At 40.9% G+C, this 21,229-nt stretch overlaps 1 protein-coding gene across 1 annotated transcript; it reads right to left on the bottom strand.

The window, feature by feature from the left end:
• Positions 1 to 691: 691 nt before the first annotated feature.
• Syx16 (syntaxin 16) lies at positions 692 to 20,851 on the bottom strand. The gene is made up of 9 exons (XM_084589119.1): positions 20,608 to 20,851; positions 20,368 to 20,453; positions 20,165 to 20,183; positions 20,031 to 20,064; positions 18,322 to 18,428; positions 15,402 to 15,567; positions 13,501 to 13,595; positions 5,903 to 6,049; positions 692 to 5,400 (listed from the first exon to the last, which is right to left on the bottom strand). Exons 1-9 carry the CDS (start codon positions 20,686 to 20,688, stop codon positions 5,218 to 5,220), a joined length of 918 nt encoding a protein of 305 aa, XP_084445245.1. The 5' UTR covers positions 20,689 to 20,851; the 3' UTR covers positions 692 to 5,217.
• Between the last annotated feature and the right edge of the window lie 378 nt (positions 20,852 to 21,229).

Genomic DNA, 21,229 nt, shown 5'->3' with positions numbered 1-21,229 from the left:
ATGTGCCTTCAAAGTTGCACGTCATGATTCCTTTTGAAATGGCTACAATGTGTGCGCCTCAAATTTCTAAAGAAAAAAAAGAAAAAAGAAAGGATATGGTGTGATAGCTTTTCACATACACAATTTTTTTTTCCTATTCTAATTTTGTTTTTTTTATAGACGGACACTGCATCAGCAAATATTTTCTTTTTATTCTGAGCAGTTTCAAACCTTTGAATGCATTTTTCTTTTTTTTCAATTATTCCAGATAATATTAAATTATACACACTAAATTTCCCTAATTAGGATATCAAGCATTGCCTTTTGATTCTAAGCATTTTAACCCTTTGTGAACCCCCCTTTCTCAATTTTTTAAATTCGTGAATTACAATTATTCCATTAACTCATTATTGCCTGTCACACATCAGTCACGAATCACTAGAACCACAAATTACCATGACATGATTTTTTTTTACACAGCTCTCAATTATTTCTGACACGTGGCGCTGACTAGTACTACACCAAAGGCTTTTCGACAGAGCTGCTCCTTGCGTAAAATACGAATTATATGTGGGTTCCCATGAAGACTTCGAAAAGATCTGAAAAGCCTTAGCCTGCAGAATAAGTGCACATAAAGCACTTGAGCCATTAAAATGAAATAGGTGAAAAAGAAAAACACTGCACAGGCAAGCAAGCACAACATATATATATATATTATATATATACCTTTTATGTCAACTTTTCCAGCACTTATGATACAATGACATTACATATACAGCAGATGCTGTGTTACCTAACAATCACATCAAGAACCTGTCATAAATAGGTGACAAATAGGTGACAAATTAGATCAACTAGACATGTCGACCGATTGGAACAGGGCTAACAGGTATGCGATAGTTTCTTTGATATGATCGTTACGTAACTCGGCCCTGGAGGAGTGGATGACATGAAATACATACTGCACTTTTTTCGAACAACACTAATCATGCATGGACAAAGTAAACACATTATTTTCAGTTCATCAACTTGATTACCAAGCAGTTGAAAGGAAATAATTAAATACGTAGACTTAACCAATTCAAAATAAGATAATATTGAATGTTTTAGCTAAAAATAGAAAGTAACTTCAGGATACTGAACACACAACCACCCCTGAACAAAAGCAATTTCTCAGCTTGACAGCTGTCTCATATATACTAAACCCATTTACATATCTAAGTGATTTACTCAAAAAGCAGAGGTCAGACTGAAACTAATGAAAGCTCAAGAAACCAAAGTAATGATTGCTATAGCTGCAATTTAATTCTGTATACTACTACAGGTCAAGTGACAGTGTATACAAAACAAAAAAGGATACATGGAGGCAGCCATGACATTTGGCCCGTTCATTATTTTCAAGACTTGCACTTGTAAAGCTTCGCTGCATTTGTACACTTTACAATCTGTTCAAAAAACATTAACATAGTACCAAAGAAAACGCAGTATAGCCACTGTTTCTTCACCTTTCCCCCAAATGGTACAAATCCAGGAACAGATAAAGTGAGCAAAAAGCACACTGGCTGTTTCTCGTTTCCAAGTCAAGCACTGCACTTCAGAAAATGCATAAATTTCTTTTTTTCAACTGCATTAATAAACTCAGCTAAACTTCTGCACCTTCCATGCAAAAACACAGATAGAATTTAACAGACATTTACTCATACCTGGAGTAGCAAAGCATGCTGAATGACATGCCTATTTTAACCTACATAACCACACCAAATCTGCCTGACGGGTGATTTTAAAAGTAGAGAACTAATGAATATTAAAACATTTTGAACAACATTCTTTTGGGGTGGAATAATATAGTGATTCTATTCCATCGAAAACGATTCCATGCCTTCACACTCTCTGGGATTGGTCGGCCAAATTTTGAATATGTGTATAATGAGGTTGCGTTGCACGTCGTCGCAGGAATTTATTATAGATCTTTCTGTTGGTAACTTCTTAGAAAATGAATTTTTTTCATCAATAAACTCATTTTATGGCCATTTGTTAAGAAAAAAAAAAAAACAAGGCAAAGCATTTGGGCGTGCCTGTTACTATCTCATTGGCTCTTTTTGTAAAAAGTCATGCCTTGATGTCAAGGTATGCAATTTTGACATCACTGATGGAATGAAATCGATTTTGGCACCATTATTATTCCACCCCTGCATGAACCTCATTCACAGAGTGAAAGGCTTAGCTACAAAAACAAGTCATCAAAACTGAGGCCCAACTAAGGGTGCCAACAATTGCAACATGAGGACACCAGGAGGTACTTGCAAATAAATTGGCTCATTCATGACAAAAAATAATCACCTCTGCCCAGTCAGCCTTCCCTTAAAGAAAAAAAAAATTACATATGTGCACTACAGGTCTTGCACTTTCAGTTCTTCTAATCTGACACAAATGAGGACTAGACAAGAACAAAGACAATATACCAAGCTCTTCCCCGAAAACATGTGGCAAAGATGGTATAACATGCCCTATGTAAAAAACCAACACCGGCAAAACAGCCATCACGCCCAACAATCAGCCTTTTGATTTTTGCTGCATTCTTCAAAAATGTCCCTTAGTCTTGAAGGGCCCTGAAATATGTGACTCCTACACCGCCCTACCAGAGAAAAATCGCTCATGAGGGTGCCGAGACTGCATGGAAAAAAAAAAGGCTAAAACTTCAACGCAACAAATAGACCATTCTCTTCTGGGGTACATTTCATCAGTGGAGGCCATTGTGCCCATATTTTAAAAACTGAATCAGCAGGCAATCTTAAGTCGCAATGTACAGTCGACACTTAATAATTTCAGCTCAAAGACCGAAACTTTGCTCAAATGATGCAGAGTTGTGATTAATGGCAGCCTTTTTAATTCACTTGATGTTGACCAGACCTAATTATTGAAATAAGCCAAAAGTCTGAATTTATAGTGTTCAAATGAACAAGATTCTACCACTCCTCTTACTAAGCACAGGATATATGTGGAGAATGCAACAGTGTAACATCTGGTTTCTGTGGTTTCCCCCAACTCGTATCCTCTCGTTCCTTTTTTCGACACTGATGTCTCTGAAACTGATGCCCAACTATCAAAATGGCATCCAGTCACCACTGCCTTCGATAACATTGCTGTTGCCACTACCATGCAAGAGGTGCCTGCTCCAGTAAGCAGGACTGCAGGCAATATCGTCACATGACTGCTATCCTGTTACTACATAAGGTCAGACAAGTGGCAGCAAGAAACAAAAAAGAGCTTGTACGCCATCTATGATGATTAGCCATTGCACGGCCCTCTCTCCCAGAGATTGCCATCATGCCTGCTTGCACCAGCAGCGGCCCACCCTAAGAAAAATTCCTCATAAGGACCCCTTTAACTGAAACTCTGCAAAAAACTTGAATGCCACAAATAGACCATTTTCTTCTGGAGTGCTGCACACAAGCCATTGTGTACATTTTTTTTCTGAAATTATTCCCAAGAATGAAGGTAAAGGGTGCAGGATGAGTAAAACTCCACACAAATTTTACTCATTCATTGAGAAATCCATTTTCAAATTATCTGTCTTGGTATCTTAAAATTTCACAATATGACAGATTAATATGGCCATAGAGGAAACTAAACACAACTAAAAACAGAGTAAATAATAAATTCAGTAGCCTGAAGTATAAAGAATAGCTGAAAGCAAAACATGATTCCACACAGAATAATCTGCAACCCACTACCAAAGCCAACGCCTTCGGAACAGTATTTGCACATGGCCTGTACTGCAGCGGCTTAAAAGGGAAAGGCAAGAGAAGCAATTACTAAATTCGTTGCATTGATGCATACTAATTTAATGTAAAAGACTACAATAACTGTCTGTACTCTAGGGCTTTCACCAGCACAATTCATTTTACTCAGGCACTCTCTCATTGCTGTCCATGAGCAACAAAATGCATGGAAGGAGGACTTAAAAAGGCTTGATAAGTGACATTGCAGATGCAAAGAATAAAAGCATAAGAACAAGGAACTTGAACCATAGAAGTCTTGGGTTCCATGAGCCCATGTCTTTTTGTGCCCCGGCCATTTATATGCGCTGACCTGTACGACAGCTCGACAAATAAACAAAGACAGGTTCATGACTTTAGCTTATGCTGCGATCTGGAGTACTACTGGTATGGTTCCCAAACTCCAATGCAAAGAGCTTCCCTTGTTAACTGTTCTTAGTGCAACAAGAGAAAGTAGTCAAACAAATGAGCTTGTGACAAAAGCTAATCTCTGGAAGCTATGAACTAGAGAGAAAAACAATGTGGGAGGCACTGTCTGTCGAAGCTGGCAATCATGCATTTGCATCCAGATATAAAAAATTACTCTGCTCCACCAACAATAAGTCTGAATTACTGAGAACAATACCAAAATAGTACTGACACTCGTATTAGCACAAATAATTAAAAAAAATGAAACCTGTAGGATTAGCAGCTATATGCCATCACACTCTTCCTACTTAACTTCCTAGGACGGCACAGTGAAATGACACCTTTGTCAATCGCTGCCTCTCACTTTGCAGGAGTTTGGTCTGTTGCCAAAATTGCTTACCCTTCTAGTCCACTATCTCGGTAAAAATATTACCACAAAAGGAACAAGTATTTTGCAAGTAAACACTGGCAATACACAAGTATAGCACACAAGGCTTCCTAATTAGAATACATCTCAAGTAAACTTAGGCATCAATATTTAAACATGTCAGCAATCACCTTTCACAGAATTTAAGTGAACAAACATGCATGCCCCAGAAACACACAGAAAAGACAACCTCTATACCGGCATATACACATGCATTACTCATACATTTCGTTAATAGCCATTCAAGACTGCTACCAAAGGGCTCACTAAAAACATTGGTGACAGGCAAAAATTTAGCAATGCCATGCTCAAATGGAAGTGTCCACACCTGCATAGAGGTGTCCTGTATCACAGGCACTTTTTTTTTTTCTTCATCCACTACAAGCAATGAAGACGGGACATGCCATCACCATAATGAGACATATTCTTTTCAGCTTTAAATGAATGTTATTTACACAAGTTATGACACACTAAATGCTTAAAAAAATAAAGCACAAGTGTAATTATGAACCAGGTCACATCTTTCCTGCCGAGCAATGCAACCTTCAATGTGCTGCAAGAAGGCCTGGCTGGTGCCAGAGCATATCATCTTGCAGGATGCGAGTGAAGTTGTGATATTTTAGCCTACAACTTGAATGCAAACAGGAGAATAATCAGAACGATGGTGGAGGCTGCCATGACAAGGATGCACATCATTTTGTGGTTCTTCTTCTGATAAGTGTCGGCCTTCTGCAGCTGCTGAAGGCCTTGCTGTACTCGTGACTGCACTGCATCCAGATTATAATCAATCCGATCCAGCACTGTCCCCTGCGAGCAGCAAAGTAGAAAAATGCTTCACCATGCACCACACGGTATGCCAGTCGTGCAAACATCGCACAGCTGCAATCGGTGAGCACGGGGTTGGAAAGTCTGCTGCCCGTTAAACAAGTGGTGGTTTGTGGTTTGTGGGGTTTAACGTCCCAAAGCAACTCAGGCTATGAGAGACACCGTAGTGGAGGACTCCGGAAATTTCGACCACCTGGGGTTCTTTAACGTGCACTGACATCGCACAGCACACGGGCGCCTTGCTTTTCGCCTCCATCGAAAAGCTGCCACCGAGGCCGGGATTCGATCCCGCGTCCTTGGGAACAGTAGTCGAGCGCCGTAACCACTGCGCCACCCCGGCGGGGTCGTTAAACAAGGCTACTGAAAGAATAACAAAAAAGAAAGCTTGGTAAAATTATGGCACCTGCCATTTTTACATAAGTACAAGACCTATACAAAGCTTGCCCTGCAACTGCCAGCAACAAAACTGAAAACAAGTTTGCACCTGTTCAGCCACCATACTGGCGATGTCCTTGAAAATGGTGTTAAGTTCTGTAATGGATCGCAAGATATTGTTGATCTCTCGTTCCCGCACTTGCACCATTTCTGTGTTGTCTTCCAGGAAAAGTTGGTCTTCCATCTGAAATTGATGCTGCAGTATAAAAGAAAAAAAAGAAAAACATAGCGATATGATATGATGGCTAAAGTAATTCACGCCAGCTATGACGTGCAATTAGGAAGAGAGTGAGCAGTGAATTTTCGTTGTGAAGGTGCGTTCTTTTATTAAACACTACCATAGCTTCTTCACAACTCAAAACAGATCCAACTTGATGCACAAGCTAGGCAACTTTGTTTTGTGGGCAAGTCAACCATGCGCAAATGGGCTTGAAATGCAAGAAATAAATGTCACAAAATCAGTTTTTAGTAAACAAGATTTTCAACATTTGGACCAACGAGTGCAAAAACCCTTCGCTGCATGGATGAAACCCACTTTTTAGAATTTTTCTCGGAAGCATAGACGGTTCACTTAGTTGAGGTGAATTCATCTTGAGAAACAGCTCAAAAGATGGGACAAAAAAGACGGACAACATGAGCACTCGTGTCTTTCGCCTTTTTTGTCTAGTCTTTTGCGCTACTTTCTTAAATTTTCTTGAAGCACCTAAAACAGTTTCGAGGAAGGCAGAGATGTCAGCTACATTTTCAATCCCTGCCACAGTATGGCAGGGCCGCTTACATTTTGTGCCTAGATAAAAGAATCCCTTTCACAAACTAAGAAATGCAGATTGGCATCCCCAAGTTGCATCGTGCACTAGGAAACGCTGTCACTTCTTTCCTCTCGCGTGGTAGAATGCTTTACTATAAAGGACACTACAGTGGAAACTTCAGTGCAAAGGATTCGCATCATAAAAAAATAACTGGGCATATGTGTATTTTTTTAATTTTTAAATAAGGCTGCCAGCGTGGAAGCACTGCGTGCATTTAGACCTGAAATTTTTTAGCTACTCATGTTATTTTTTTAAATATGGTTTAGGAATAAGCATAAATTTTTAGGTTTCAGGACAGTAGAATATAATGTGCATCTAAAGGTGTTGAAGAGCTTCAGTGTACCATTTCAGTTCATAATTATGATTATTACTGCCACTGCCAAATATTAGCTCAATATTTGTGTTGTGCACATGTAATCAGTTCCCGATACACTAAGTAAAATAGCAGTAGTGAACCGACAATAAACTATAGTGTTCCAAAAAGAGGTTAGTAACATCCTAAAGAAGAGATCTGAAAGTTTAAAAATCCACAGAAAGCAAATGTGAATATCTTCATTCAGTGTTCATACAAAATATTTAACCTAATATTCTAGGAGAATTTAAGGATTTCAAGGACGAAACAAAGCAATAATAGAGGGGAAAAAAAAAAAGAATTTTATTTGACCACAGAGAATAGAAATCAGTGAATAGAAATCATTTGGCCAGGGCCCTTTCAGAGTTTGCCTGACCTACTTTTTATCGGCAAATTCTCTGCTCTTTGTCCCTGGCCTGTTAGGACGACTGTCATTTTTAATATCTTCAGGGAGGCCATTTGATCCCTCCAGTGAAAGTGAACTTTCGGCGCAGTTCCATCCTTTCGCAAATACCATCGAGCTCCAGCAACAGTACCTTTCATTTTCAACTTTCCCGCTCTCTCACCACTTCCTTTTCGTTTCGGTTACTTAAGAGCACTTGACTAAATCTTGACTAACAAAATAGAAAAAGCTATCAACTTTATAGGTATCAATACAGTAAGCAGGCTGCTATTGCTTTTGACAGCATTACAGGTGGTTCAATGAGAAGCATATTATAGTTCTTTCATGTGTTCCAAATTAATCTGCTCGTTAAAGTCGAACCCATTACTTCTGCTGAGAACAATTTAGACCATTCGTACGCTTATGTGAAGGCCTTTCTGAGTTATTTTCCAATGCACACAGGAAACTCCTTGCTGTGCTCCTACATGCATATGATCTGGCAATGTGCTTGAAGCACTTGGAGCTTTTCGGGTGCCCTTCCAGGCTGATTTGACCAATGTAGCAACATCAATGCCTTTTGGTAAACTACTGTGGTCAACACAAGTATTTTAAGCCAGAAAGGCTCTAAATTAGGCTTTTCACAAGGCATGGTACTTAAGCACGCACTTGAAGAAGAAAGAAAAATGGAGGAGCAAAGCTGCTTTGCCTTGATCTGCTTCAACAGCTCGGAATGAATCAAAAGTGTGAAGTACTGGAGGGTAGCTGCCATTGGAACCAATCAGCAGATGGTTAACGTAGAAAGGGGAGTACAGCAAGGCCAAAAAAAGCACAATCGGAGGGTGGATGCCACAGCAGGAGGAGGAAAAGTATAATAGGGGCCGAGAAACATAGTATGGTCCATTTATGGTGATTGCTGTAAGTCGAGTTGCCTGAAGAGAGAGAGGTTCAGTGGTTGTGATGGATATGCGCGTTGACGGGTGGACGATGCCTGCTAGCCTAAGAACGATTATGTGTGGAAAACTAAAAAGAGCACTCTATGACCCCCCCCACACACACACAAACAAATTAATTACTTCAATACATCATGAAATGAAAAAGCCTCAATAGTTGGCGCTCAACCTCCTGTTGCAGAGTGCTAATTGTTTTAAAAGATTTTTTGTTTCTTAACTTTTGGTCCCTGCTGAAATTTCCTTTCATGAATGTGAGTCCCTCCATTCTCTTAACCCTTTGAGTGTTTTTGCCATACGGGTACTGCACTGAGCGCATAGCATTTAAGAAAATTTGACATTGGGGGTGAATCTTTTTTAGGAATATTCAACAGTCAAAGGGCTAACATCATCTTCCCCACAAGGGCGCATTAGTTACCTTAGCTATCAAGAGAGGGCACTTGTGATACTTGGGCACTAAGAACTCAACACATGTGGATGTTCCACCGCAGGATCTGCCATCCGCAAGCAGGCCCAAGACTCGCGGGAACTTGTCCTGCCAACTCGCCTCATTTGGCCTTGGTGTATGTGCCCTGCCCTACCAAAAGCAAGCATTTGCCCCTCTCCCTGCTGGTGAGTCAACCGAGCTTGATGTTACTGCTAGCCAGCGTTCAGAGCTTACAGTCAGGGGGGTCTCGGGTGGTCTTAGACCCCCCATCAGTATTTAAGAGGGATCTGAAATCCTCCGTGCTCAATTGTATAAGAACTACATGAATATGAAGCAGGCTGCAGTTTGTTATTATCAGTGGTTTTCAGAACATTTCTCCTCTACTGTTTCTGCAATTCTGCAGTGAGTTTTAATAGAGCCATAACATATTTCTAGTACCCGAGATGGAGAAAGCTAATTTCTCCCCTTTGTACAAAATGATGTGCGAAGCATGCCACTAGCTTCTTTCTCTCTTCATTTCCCTTTCCACATGTGCTTGAACCACTAGAGAACCCCCTTCAATGAAACCGGACTTTAAGCACTTCCAGTGCTATTGCTGTTACAGCAATAGATGCCTGTTAGCGTCAGCATGCATTGTTTCTTTGTTCCTAAGAGCACAGCTCACCACTGTCAGCATGTGCTTGGTAGCACATGAGATCACAGGGTGGAGATGGCAGTTTGAACAGTCAGCCGTAGATAAGCAGGGAAAATGTATTTATCCCCAAACACACTTCCACGATAGCTAGGATCGACCACTAAAAATTTTTCAGGGGGCTTGAGTATGGTGTCTAAATTGCAAGAGCTTTCAAGAGATCTTAACAGTCACTGTGAAAAATCAGAGTATTCAAGATTTTACAGGCCTTGAAAACTGAAAAACAGATGACGTGCCCCACAGATTAACATCACCAGCCCCAGTGTGACAAGTCCAATGTTATTTTCGGCTGTAAGTGGCCAACTCAAAATATTTTTTCTAATATACCAGTTGCCACATTAAAGAAACTTCATTTCATGCAATCCCTCTTCATAAAAATCATAATCAAATAAGCACTAAAGGCACATTTCTCACTAGCACCAGTTTGCTGGCAGATGAGAATGTGTTTCTAGCACAAGGCATGCACAAAAAAAGAAAGCAGCCATTCGCACTTTGTGCAGTATAACCTGTAGTGTCAGCCCAGAAGATAGGCATAAATGCTTCTCCCAGCAAAGCCACTGGATCGTTTGCACTAAATGCTCACACAGAGTCTGTCCTGTTTACTGCAGTGATGGACAAAGAAAATTAGGGCTTTACAGTACAATATGAACTGGAGAATGCGGAAAGCCCCTGCAGTTCTTACTTTCCTGGCAATGACAGCGGGAATTGTTTATCCCACTGCAAAACTTTGCTCCTTTGCCCTGACAGCTCAGCACGCTTATTTGCTTATTTTAATTAGAGAGCAAAACTTGAGGTAAATCGGAAAACCAGAAGGTGTGCATGTGGGAAGCGTTGACCTCTGACCACTTAAATGTTACTTGCCTTTGTGTTCGCTAATAAACCTAACCAAGATAAACTATGCCAAACTAGTGCTTTTGCACATTATACTAGGTTCAGCCACATTAAACCTCTGCATTTTTTTTCTTTGAAAGAATATATCTGCTGTTCCTCAAAATAAGACACGAAAAAAAAAAAATAATAAAGCCCACTATCAATCAAAGGCAACCTCTCTGAAAATTTGAGCAGAAATGGACCATGGTTAAGTGGGCAGGAGTTTTCATACCCATCTTCCAGCACAATGCAATAGGTGATACACGAAATCAGTTCAAGCAACCTTTATTTTACCCATACCAATGCCTCTCTGCAAAAAATCTAACACATTTCACTCTGCATAGTATCTACGCATTTTATGTAGCCTAATAACATGTTCAACAAAGTCCAAGGCAATGAAGAAGCGACACGCTAGCCTCCCACAAAATGCACCACTCGTCACCCGATGTGCATTTCAGCAGTTTTCTCCGCTCTTGAAAAAAAGTACACAAAGCCCAGGTTCTTGATCAGCTCAATTAAAAATGTGTACACTTTAGCTTGTCTTAGAGGTAGCATCAACTGCAAGAAAACTCAAGGTGCCAGGAGCCAACAGCAACTACTATAAGTGTGACGAGGCTTCTTGCTGGAAAATTATTAAGGCCTGAATAGCAGGTAGCAGCCAGTCACCACCTGCCCCATATGCACGTCTTCTTTCATCAAATTCTTGAACTAGTACAGTATTCTGGTAAAGCTACAATTCGTTCGGCATATGCTTCACTTTCATAATGTGCATGCTGAAAAGCTTCATTACAAGAAAATAAAAAGATCTGGGAACTCAGCAGCCTTGCCAACTTGTTGCATTAGTCCCACAATCACATGCACAATCGGGTTGGAACAAAACCCGCACACCTATGAACAAAATAGGATATTCCGCCTTTCTACGTTTGGTTACAGCATGCAACTAGTGAGAGTCATGTTTGCCTATAATGGTGCCAGCGAGGTTATGACTGTGAAACCTCATCAACATGTGACTCGTGAGACGGTAGAAAAGCTGCACACAAAGCAGCAGTGCACCTTAATCAAAAACAATTTTAAATATATCCACTGATCTGGTAAAGGTTACTATCTGATGCATTCTGTGAAAGAGTGCCTGCGCAGAAGCTTTTATTCACAAAGGACCACCGCAATCACTTACATGTCTGATGACAAGGCAGCATCCCAGCTACTAGTACAACCTTGAAGCCACTTAAGGGATGTAACTGCTCAACTAGGCCCCATATCAGGGCCCCATATTAACCATTCTGTTTACCCAGGCAAGGCTCATCTAGACCACATGCAGTTTCTCCAAAGTTTAGGCCCTAGTTGCTTTGAGGTATCTTGTTGGTGTTTCCAGCACTGAACGACATTTCACTAGTGATATAGAAACGACAATGACATTATCGGACCATACTCGAGCAGTCCAGCCTACAGTGTCTAAGTCTTTAAAGATACAAAAGGAGAGTTCCATACTGCAAGCGGTGGTCAACACTCAGAACTTTGAAGCACCAAATGCAGGAAGCACATGATCGGTAACAATGCCAATAATGTGGCAACACATTGGGATGGGGCCAGTCAATACCAGCTATACCGGTCAATGAGCAATGAAGCAATAGCAGCTGCAGCACATGGATGAAAACGAATGAAACCCTTCAGATACCAGAAGCTGCAAAACAGCATGGTGGTAAAGGCACATTGACAACCTGGTGAAAAATGAGGAGAGTACCCTCTGCAGGCATGTTGGCAGCTTCCACTGAGTTCATATCATACTGCACTGTATCGATAAGGACGTGTAGCTGAAATATAAAATGTTAGAACCATTGGTAAAGTTAACCTAGTAATGTTAGGAGCAGTTCAAGGAAGCTTTACGAGATACCCCATCAACCTCATACGTGATGATAGGTACAGTCTTTGTCAAAAGTATAAGGCCCAAGAGATACGCTTCTAAGCACTGTAATGCGGCTGCTGACAGCAATACTGGAATATGAATGCAAGCTAGAGAAAAATGAAGGCGAGATTTGTCATCTACGAAATTTCGAGTGCTAGAGGTGTTTACGAGCCTCGTTACTGGTTGTACATGATACACGATGATTTGGTTTGTTGGGTTTAACTTCCCAAAGTGACTATGGCTATGAGAGACGGCGTAGTGGAGGGCTCCAAAAATTCCGACCACCTGGGGTTCTTTAACGTGCACTGACATCGCACAGCACACGGGCACCTGGCTTTTCGCCTCCATCGAAAAGCGGCCGCTGCAGTCGAGATTCGATCCCGCATCCTTGGGAACTGAAGTCTAGCCCCCTAGCCACTGCATTACCGCGGAGGGTCATGGTACACGAGGTTTAATGGAAGCTAAGCCAAGGATGTCATGTAAATACATCCTAAGTTCAGGAATAACTCCTAAGTGGGCTATTAGTGTATTTGTGAACCAGTCACAAAGTCACAAAAAAATATTTCCCTGCACAGTAGAAAACTACAATGCATGCATGTTCGCATTCAAATTCAGCCTGACAGCACATACCATATATGCTTCCAAATGAACCAATCATAAAAAAGACTTCGATCAAACCCCTCGTGAAGAGCAGTGAAAAACAATGCACCCAAAAAGGCAGAAGCTGCAGAATAACTTCTTCCTCCTATTTTGAGCAAAATTTTATTACAAGAGCCTGTAAACCAAAGTTATGAAATCCCGACTATCAGAAAACCTTTTTCAGAATGGGTGTAATTTGGAAACAATCTCCAGCATCTTTGAAGCCATTGCTTGAGACATTCATTGTAGCGTGACTTATACGTATATCTAACCTTTGCAACAGATATCAAAGCCAATGCCGGAACTTGATCTGAAACATCATGCAAGGTAATTCAGCACTGTGAATGCAACAGACACCAACTTATCCACTTGGTAGTTAGCACCACACTGCTGAGCACGAGCCTCATGAAAGAATAGCTGATCATGCATGAGAAGTAAGGTTTCTCCGGTTTGTTAGCAAGTCATCTCAACACAAGTGAGGCTGGAGTTTTCATGTAGTTAAATGGACACTGGAAATGCCATGTATGTGAACAGTCATTGCAGCCTGGCTGAAGAGCAGAGACATTCCACTATATGTACAGTACACTGAAAAAGTAGCTATTGGGTGAAAGTGCACGATATACGTACATCTCCTCCAAAACTATCCGGGGAAACTTGAGCGTCTTCTGCATAAAATGGAACATGAAAAAATTTGTTCGAGTGCTCCTCTCTGGACTGAAGCCCTGAAAAACAAATAAGAGAGCCAAAGCAAAGTTGCAAATATGAAAGAACGCAACTTTTGCTACTCTGAGCACTCAGTGCTGTTTTGCACAAGGTTAGTTCTCACTATGCACAAGGTACTTTTGGCCCCGTGTAGAGAAACTTCCCGAGAAACATTTGTGACAGATTCAACCTTTACAAGCTTACACACCCTGAGGAACGAACTGAAATCAACAAACCAAATAACCTGTATCATTTTCGCTGGTTCAATTTACAATTCATGCAACACACAGCAGCATGCTCTCATTTATAATGAGAAGCTGCAAGCATCAGATGGTAAGACACAGCTCCACACTGGTGCTCTGCATGTAAGAATGTGGCCATTTATCCCTCTTACATGACCCATAGCCATTCTTCGTTAAAAAGTAATTCTCCACAGTACTCACCAAATCATGCCAACAGTTTCTCCTTCTACTATCTACTATGACCATGTAAAAGGGTACACAGAAACTTCCAGTAAAACAAGCATCAAAGACAAGATTCCATGAACGTAAGAAAGGGCCTTTTGGAAATTTATTGTCCTACTAGAGCAGTAAGGCATGAAGGCTTTCAGCTTTATTAAACCAAGAACATCAATCAATTAAAGTATGATTTTGAATTCTGAAGCAATAAACACTTTATATACAAAATATTTTAATGTTTCCAATTACCAGACATTAGGATATACCTATATGGGTTAACCTAGCTATGGATATCATGTTCACTTAACCAGCCCCACCCATCCCAAAAAACTTACGAGATGCTTATGCTCCACGCATGAGTTGACAATATAGCGAAGGTGTTTTTCCCCTTATTCTGTCACCTTCCATCTTTATATATATATATTTTTTTTCATTGTGCGCACAGCAACTTGTTCACTGGGAGCCCCTCTAACACACCGCTGGTGCTATGAGTTTGTTCAATTATCCATCTTCATATGTCATCGCTAGGTGTCACGTTTGCATCGATTTTCCAGTGCATCTCTTGCACTCAGTTCTGGTTTCGTACTGAAACTAGCATCGAATTTCTTTATGCTGCGGGTGTTTAGAGAATGAGTTTTCTTCATTTCAAAGACTGATATGGCATCGTTTTGTTCACAGCTTCAAACTCCTTAGCAATAGCCATACAAGTGTGATAACTTAGCTAATTAGCAACTTTTTAATCACACAGATAATTAGAAGAGTTTTGCAGCATACTGTGTCTGCCACAGCTAAGAGTTTGTTGCTACAAATGCTTCTTTTTTATTTTGAACTATTTTCAGGAATTTATCAGAGTTTACTGAAACACACAAACATATGCGCGCGCGCACACACACACACACACACACACACACACACACACACACACACACACACACACACACACACACACACACACACACACACACACACACATTTAGTTGTATAAGAAATTTTCAGTTTTTAGGTCATGAGGCAGCACCTGTCCATTGTACACCCCATTATTTGCATTATTTTTTATTTTCACTGCGTTTCAGCATGAGCTAGTGTTGGCCAGATTATCTGTCTAGTACCAGTTGGTTGGTTTCAAATTTGCCATCTTTATTTACTAGGATGAACAAGCATATTTACCCATGAAGAAGTGACGAGCTGAATGACATTTATAAAAAAAAAAGGAAGCGACTGCAAATGCCTTGTAGTACTTTCAAAGCTAAGTGCTCTGCACAAGTGCAATACTTTACTCAACTCAGACTTCCACAAAGAATTGAACACAGTGGACAGCACAGGCATGTAGTCAAGTGACAACTCATACGGCATCAGTTGAGGACTTACTCTTGCAATATGTTGTCTGTGAAGAACGGAAGCTGGTACTGAGTGCCTGAAGAGAGCTGGCTACAGAGCGCACCACATTCTGTGCCAAGTTAGTTTCCTTAGGGTTAGAGCCATGCCGGACTCCCTGTTGGATCATAGATAGCAGCTGCTGGCAGTGGCTGAAAAGCTGCAAAGGCAGTGCACAAGCAGCAGGGCTGTGAGTATCAACCACCACATAACAAGTACAATGGCCCCTCAAAACCAAACACCAAGGCTGAAGATAAGAAACGTAAAAAGAAGTGATAATCATGCTCCCTATTGCCACAAAAAACAGAATTAACCGCAGGAGTAGTGAGTGTAGGTTAACTAGTAGGCTGATTGGCGCTACATATTTACAGAAAAGGACCAACTGCAACAACATTAAACACCCTGAAACATGGGTAACACTGAGCAGTATTGAAGGGGATGTTCATGGCAAAGCTGCAATTACAGCTGCTGTCGTGAAACTGACGGAACACAGTTCATTAGAATAAAACTAAAAGTTCAGTAGAGTAACAAATATAAACAAAACAAAACTGGAGAGCATATACAGCTGGGCCAGAATTAAGGAAAGGGAGCAGAAGGATTAAAGCCTGGCCAGCCCTCACCGCTATACCATGGCTTACGTTGATCGGATTATGACAAAAGCTCCATTTCTTACGCAGCTGACCACTTTCTAGCCATATAATGATTAATGCATTTCCACAAAATGCGAACACTATCCAAATCATAAGGGTAGTGCTGTCATGCTTCCAGATGTCTTATGCAATATTTTTTTTTTTCTTTGTCCTTTCCACGCTCCCATTTGAACACTAGAAGCATAACTTCCACCTTTTTCTCCAACTACGACATTGGTCGGTAACGAGGAAAGAGAAGACAGTTACTGTTTCACCTCTTCGTGACGACCTCAACCACAATCAGGGGGAAGGGTAGGAGGAGGAAGGGAGTGAAAGAAGGAAGAGAATGAAGTGCTACATGGAGAGCTCTGGGAGCAATTTTGACCATCTGAAGTCCTGTATCATCAGGTGGTTGAAATTATTCTCAGCACTCCCCCACAGTGCCTCTTTCTCTCCTCCTTGAAGAACACCCAAGGCAAACCTTTTTTTTTTTTTTTTTTTTAAGGCGAAAGCCTTTAATGCCTCATCGTTGTCAGCAGAGGTGTCATGCTTTCAAGAGCAAGAGGTAAAAATAAATTAATAAACCTTGTCTCCACCGGGAATCGAAACAACATCCCTTAGATCCCCAGCCCAGCGCTTTACTAACTGTGCCATGCCCCGGATCGTGAAACACTCTTCATAGTTCTCCTTGAGGATGATAGCGGGATTCTGCGAATAACAGATACTGCACCTTTCCTTTCCTGTAAAATTATAGAACGCCGGTGAACTTTGACGTGTTCAATAAAATGCTGGCTGTGTTTGACAAGGGGCGCGCGATGTACCGTCACGACAGGTCATGACGTCACCAGGCAATTCATGCATATATAAAGCTGACCCCGCCGGGCGTCCGATCCAGGTATCCCTACGGCACCTTTCATTTGCCGCTTCCTCAAACGCCGCACCACACAGCAAACAGAAGCAGACAAGATGTCTAGGAGGTGTTAATACAGCAGGCATCAGCGGCGTTTGAAAGTGATTTACAGGATAAAAAAGGCACAGTATCTGTCACAATTCTCCGCGGACACATGTACCACGCCGTAACAGAATGGAGGAAGGTGGGAGTGAAAGAAGAGAGGGAGATAGAGGTGCCGTAGTGGAGGGCTACAATCCACCATGCTATAATGGCTTTCACCTCACCGCACTGTAGTAGTCCAAAGTTCCCTCTAGAATTTTTTTTATCCCTTGAAGAGTTTTCGCCGTAGATGCACTGCAGTGTATTTGTTCAGCCGGGTTTTTGCCATAATGTACTGTGACAATCTTCTGTTTGAAATTTTTCGCTACATTGAACATACACGTTCACAGGGAGGTGCTCCCACTTCCTAAGGCCTACAATAAGTGCTGCAAGTGTCTGCGCTGCTTGAGTAAAAAAGCACTGATTTTGACCTTCAGCACTTAAAACTGTTTACAATGACGTGCTGGTAGGGTTTCAGTTTCTGCACTTAAGTCCCCTAGTTTCATGGCAGCATGTGAAAATTAATTTTTAACTTGATTGCTACTGTCCTTGGTTCTTTATTACCAATTGCCATTACTTCCTGCTTTGTTTATTCAACTTTCTTCTGAGAAACTTTCAGATACTCAAAAGTTCTTCGGATGTCTGGTAAAGCTGCATTATGGTCATACGCTCAGTCTTTTCTTCTAGCAGTGACGACGCCTCTTCCAACCCGGATCATGTACCAATTACGAGCCTGAACAAGAGAAGGATAGCTAGCTTTCGCATGAGGAAAGTGGAATGTCATTCCACCAGGATTAATATTCAGGAAAGAACAGCTCAACATTTTTCGGTTTTGAGTGATGCTGCAGTTAACATACAGTTTTAAATCTTTTTCTCCTTTTATTGCTCAATTTTACCTATTCCATTTGCTCAAATTAAGTAATAAAAACACTGGTTTGGTTTGGAGGGTTAAACATCCCAAAGCGACTTGGGCTATGAAAGACACCACAGTGGAAAGCTCCAGAAATTTCGACCACCTGGGGTTCTTAAATGTGCACCGACATCACACAGCACATGGGCGCTTTGTTTTTCGCCTCCATTGAAAAGCAGCCGCCGTGGCCTGGATTTGATCCTGCATCCTTGAGTTCAATAATCGAGCGTCCTAACCACTGAAGCACTGGCGGGGCAATAAGGAATTTAACCCCACGAAAAAGTATGCAAAAAAAAAAAAAAAAAAGTGGTAACTACATGGCGATTTGTAAATATTCCTCAAAACAGGGCAGCACAATGGCACAAAGTAAGAAAGCATCCAGACCTGCGTCAGCTGGTGCGTTGTCTGCTCAATCTCATCCTCTTCAAGCGAGCTCTCATCAAAAGTTGGCCGGTTCAGATGGCGATCATGCAGAGCTGACAGTTCTTTCACTGCAGTTTAAATGATCTCTGATGACTTCATGACAACAAATCATATACCTTATAACACTGTACCAACCCAAAGAAGAAGTAACAAGTGTGCAAATGATTCGAAATATTTTAGACCTTGCAGTAACAGGTCAAAAAATTTCAACTGCACAAACTTCAGTTGCAGACAACGTAATTTAGCTTTGTTTCAAACATCCTACAAAACACAAGATGCAAAATGCTTTGTCGAACATTCTTATTTGAAACACATCAGGAATCTAATTTTCTGCAACCCATGTCCTACGTGCTACGCAGATTTGGCCAGGCCTCCGCACCTATGAGTAAAATATACACCTTAAGTACCAATGTTAGCATTTCAGTTCATGATAAAGCAAATGAAAGCCTAGACAAGGCATGAAAAGCATGCCTAAAATTTCAATTGCATTGAAAGCAAAAGCTTTAAACTGTGACATGATGTAAGCTATATGCACCAATGAAAAAAATGTTGAAAAGAAATAAAGTGGCAGAAGGTGCAATCAGAATGGCACACCAATCTTTTCACATCCTAAGATATTTCAATAAAAGCCAGAATATCTAGAAAAATTTAAGGCATACAGCAATATTCAATCAGACACGTTCAGCACCAATATATATATATATTAATGGTCTAACTAGGATCACTGAATCCCCTAGATGAGATAGCTACCAAGATGAAATTAGCACTGTGAATACTTGTAGTTCAAACTCTATTAAAAAGATGTAAGCAGCGCTGAAGGACAGATTGCCATGTGCACAAACCCAATCCTGTAATGATTTTAGAGCTACTTCCTATATTGATCCTGATCAGTACTGTAATATATGAATATAATTCAACCTTAATATATGATACTATTTGCTCAAGCACTACACTTTTTCCCAGCTGATTAGCAGAACATAGTATAATTCTCTCTATACATCCAATACGTGTTAATGTACAAGAATATTTTAGAAATTCCCCTTACAGCTGACGCCTCAGCTGCATCATAACCTCATGAATGCTCAATGGTTTTATTCACAGTTTTATTGTACAGACATGCACGGATCTTTTGTGCTTTGGCAAAACAATAAAATCGCGCGTGAATGCTTCTCATCCGGCATTCACTGCCCAACGTTCCTTACAGACCTCACAGGCCTGTAATCTGGTTTTGGCTGATATGGTGGCAGAAACGATTTGTGCTTGCCATCAATGGTCTATGTTTCAACGTATAGGCAATGGAGATTGCAGTAAAAAGAACAACCAGATCGAAGTTTTCAAAAATATTGTTTCATACAGAAGAGCATTATGCACATAACTCTTTGCCAAAGAAGATGGATGGGATAGCATTTTCATAAAACTGAAAATGGGCTAGATAGTGCATTGCAACTTGACGGAAGATAATAGCGCACAGGAAGACACACACAAGTGAAGAAGACACGTGTCCTGTGTCTTCTTCCCGTGTGTGTGTCTTCCTGTGAGCTATTATCTTTAATCAAGCATTTTCATAAGCTCGAAGAAGCTGTGTTGTGTTCTAAACAAAGGCAATTTGCATAACAATAAAGTAATAGTTTCAAGCCACGTAACCAAACTCCGAGGAGATAAATACCCACGTTTTTCTCTGATCTTCATCATCTGGTAATTCACCTGCATCAAGAGAAGCCGATGTGGCGAAAGCACACGGTGAGTGTCAGCACAAATACTGTAATCTCAACATGCTGTCACGCACCACATCAAAGACACTTACCTCTTCCAAGGCGTCAATCCTGCATGAAGCATACAGAAAAAAAAAGGGGGGGGGGGGGGTCGAAAGAAGTTTGTTAGGATCAGTAAAATTTACACACACACGCACGCGTGCGCACACACACACACACAATCGCGCGCGCATCACAATAACAACAACAACAAAAAGAAAAAAAAAAGAAACAGGGGGCATTAAAGCAGGCTTACCACCGTGGAGGCTCTGCGTCGTCTCTGTAAACGCCGATGCCGCTCTCAACATCCCGTCCTACCAACGCCACGGTGTCTTCATGAACCTGTGCGTACAATATACAATATTCATGTCAGTTACTGTGAACAGCTGTTTTGGTGAAACCTTGCGCACGATAGCCTGTGCAAGGTCAGATTACACTATTTTTGTCATACAGAACCTTTTACTTGTCCTTGGTGCATACTAAACAACTGACTTACATGGTCGCCGAAGATATGCCTGCTTTGAAGGGCGTTGTTGCGCATTAGCACAAACGCTTCTGTAAGGCTTCGGGTTACCATTTTGGCGTAAATTTACAGCTGCGTGCTCTGGATAAACAATAATAGTACATAGAGTGCTAGTAGATAGCTCAACAAGTCAGAAACGAACATTTCAAGCTAAGCATTTCTTACATATGCAAACTCTATCCGCCATTTTTATAACAGACGACGTCGAGCTGGTGTCGCCGCTCCACGGCTAAACCATGTGAAGTTACTCTCAACCACAATTTTGCTAAACTGCTTAATAAAAAAATAAACTTTATTGTAACAAAGTTATATTGTTTTGATTGTTCACTTTACGGCAACTTTATTATTATATAAAAGTATTTTAGTTGCGTAAGTTATTTTTTTTTTTCGTTATTGGCTGCGTTAGTTGTGTTATACTTCCGCAAAAACATGTAGTTCACTCAAATTCGCTCAGATAGTCACTATTCTGTCCCCCTTGACATTAAACTGTGTGAGCGATCATACATCACCATGCTAATTAAAGTTGAATAACCTTACATACGTGGTTTAAGTGCTTGTAATTTTTAAAGTGCCAAAATGTGAGCAGGTGCGAGAT

Source organism: Amblyomma maculatum, chromosome 1, assembly GCF_055883805.1.
Source record: "Amblyomma maculatum isolate TAMU_Amacu chromosome 1, ASM5588380v1, whole genome shotgun sequence".
Lineage (NCBI taxonomy): Eukaryota > Metazoa > Arthropoda > Arachnida > Ixodida > Ixodidae > Amblyomma > Amblyomma maculatum.
This window is presented reverse-complemented; position numbering and strand designations above follow the sequence as displayed.

What these genes read in the sequence shown, in the direction of transcription:
- Syx16 (XM_084589119.1), bottom strand. Translation starts at nt 20,688, where the DNA reads ATGGTAACCCGAAGCCTTACAGAAGCGTTTGTGCTAATGCGCAACAAC. An exon ending in GGCATATCTTCGGCGACCAT is followed by an intron (nt 20,454 to 20,607) that starts GTAAGTCAGTTG and finishes TTGTACGCACAG; the next exon opens with GTTCATGAAGACACCGTGGC. An exon ending in CGGATAGTTTTGGAGGAGAT is followed by an intron (nt 6,050 to 13,500) that starts GTACGTATATCG and finishes TTTATACTGCAG; the next exon opens with CATCAATTTCAGATGGAAGA.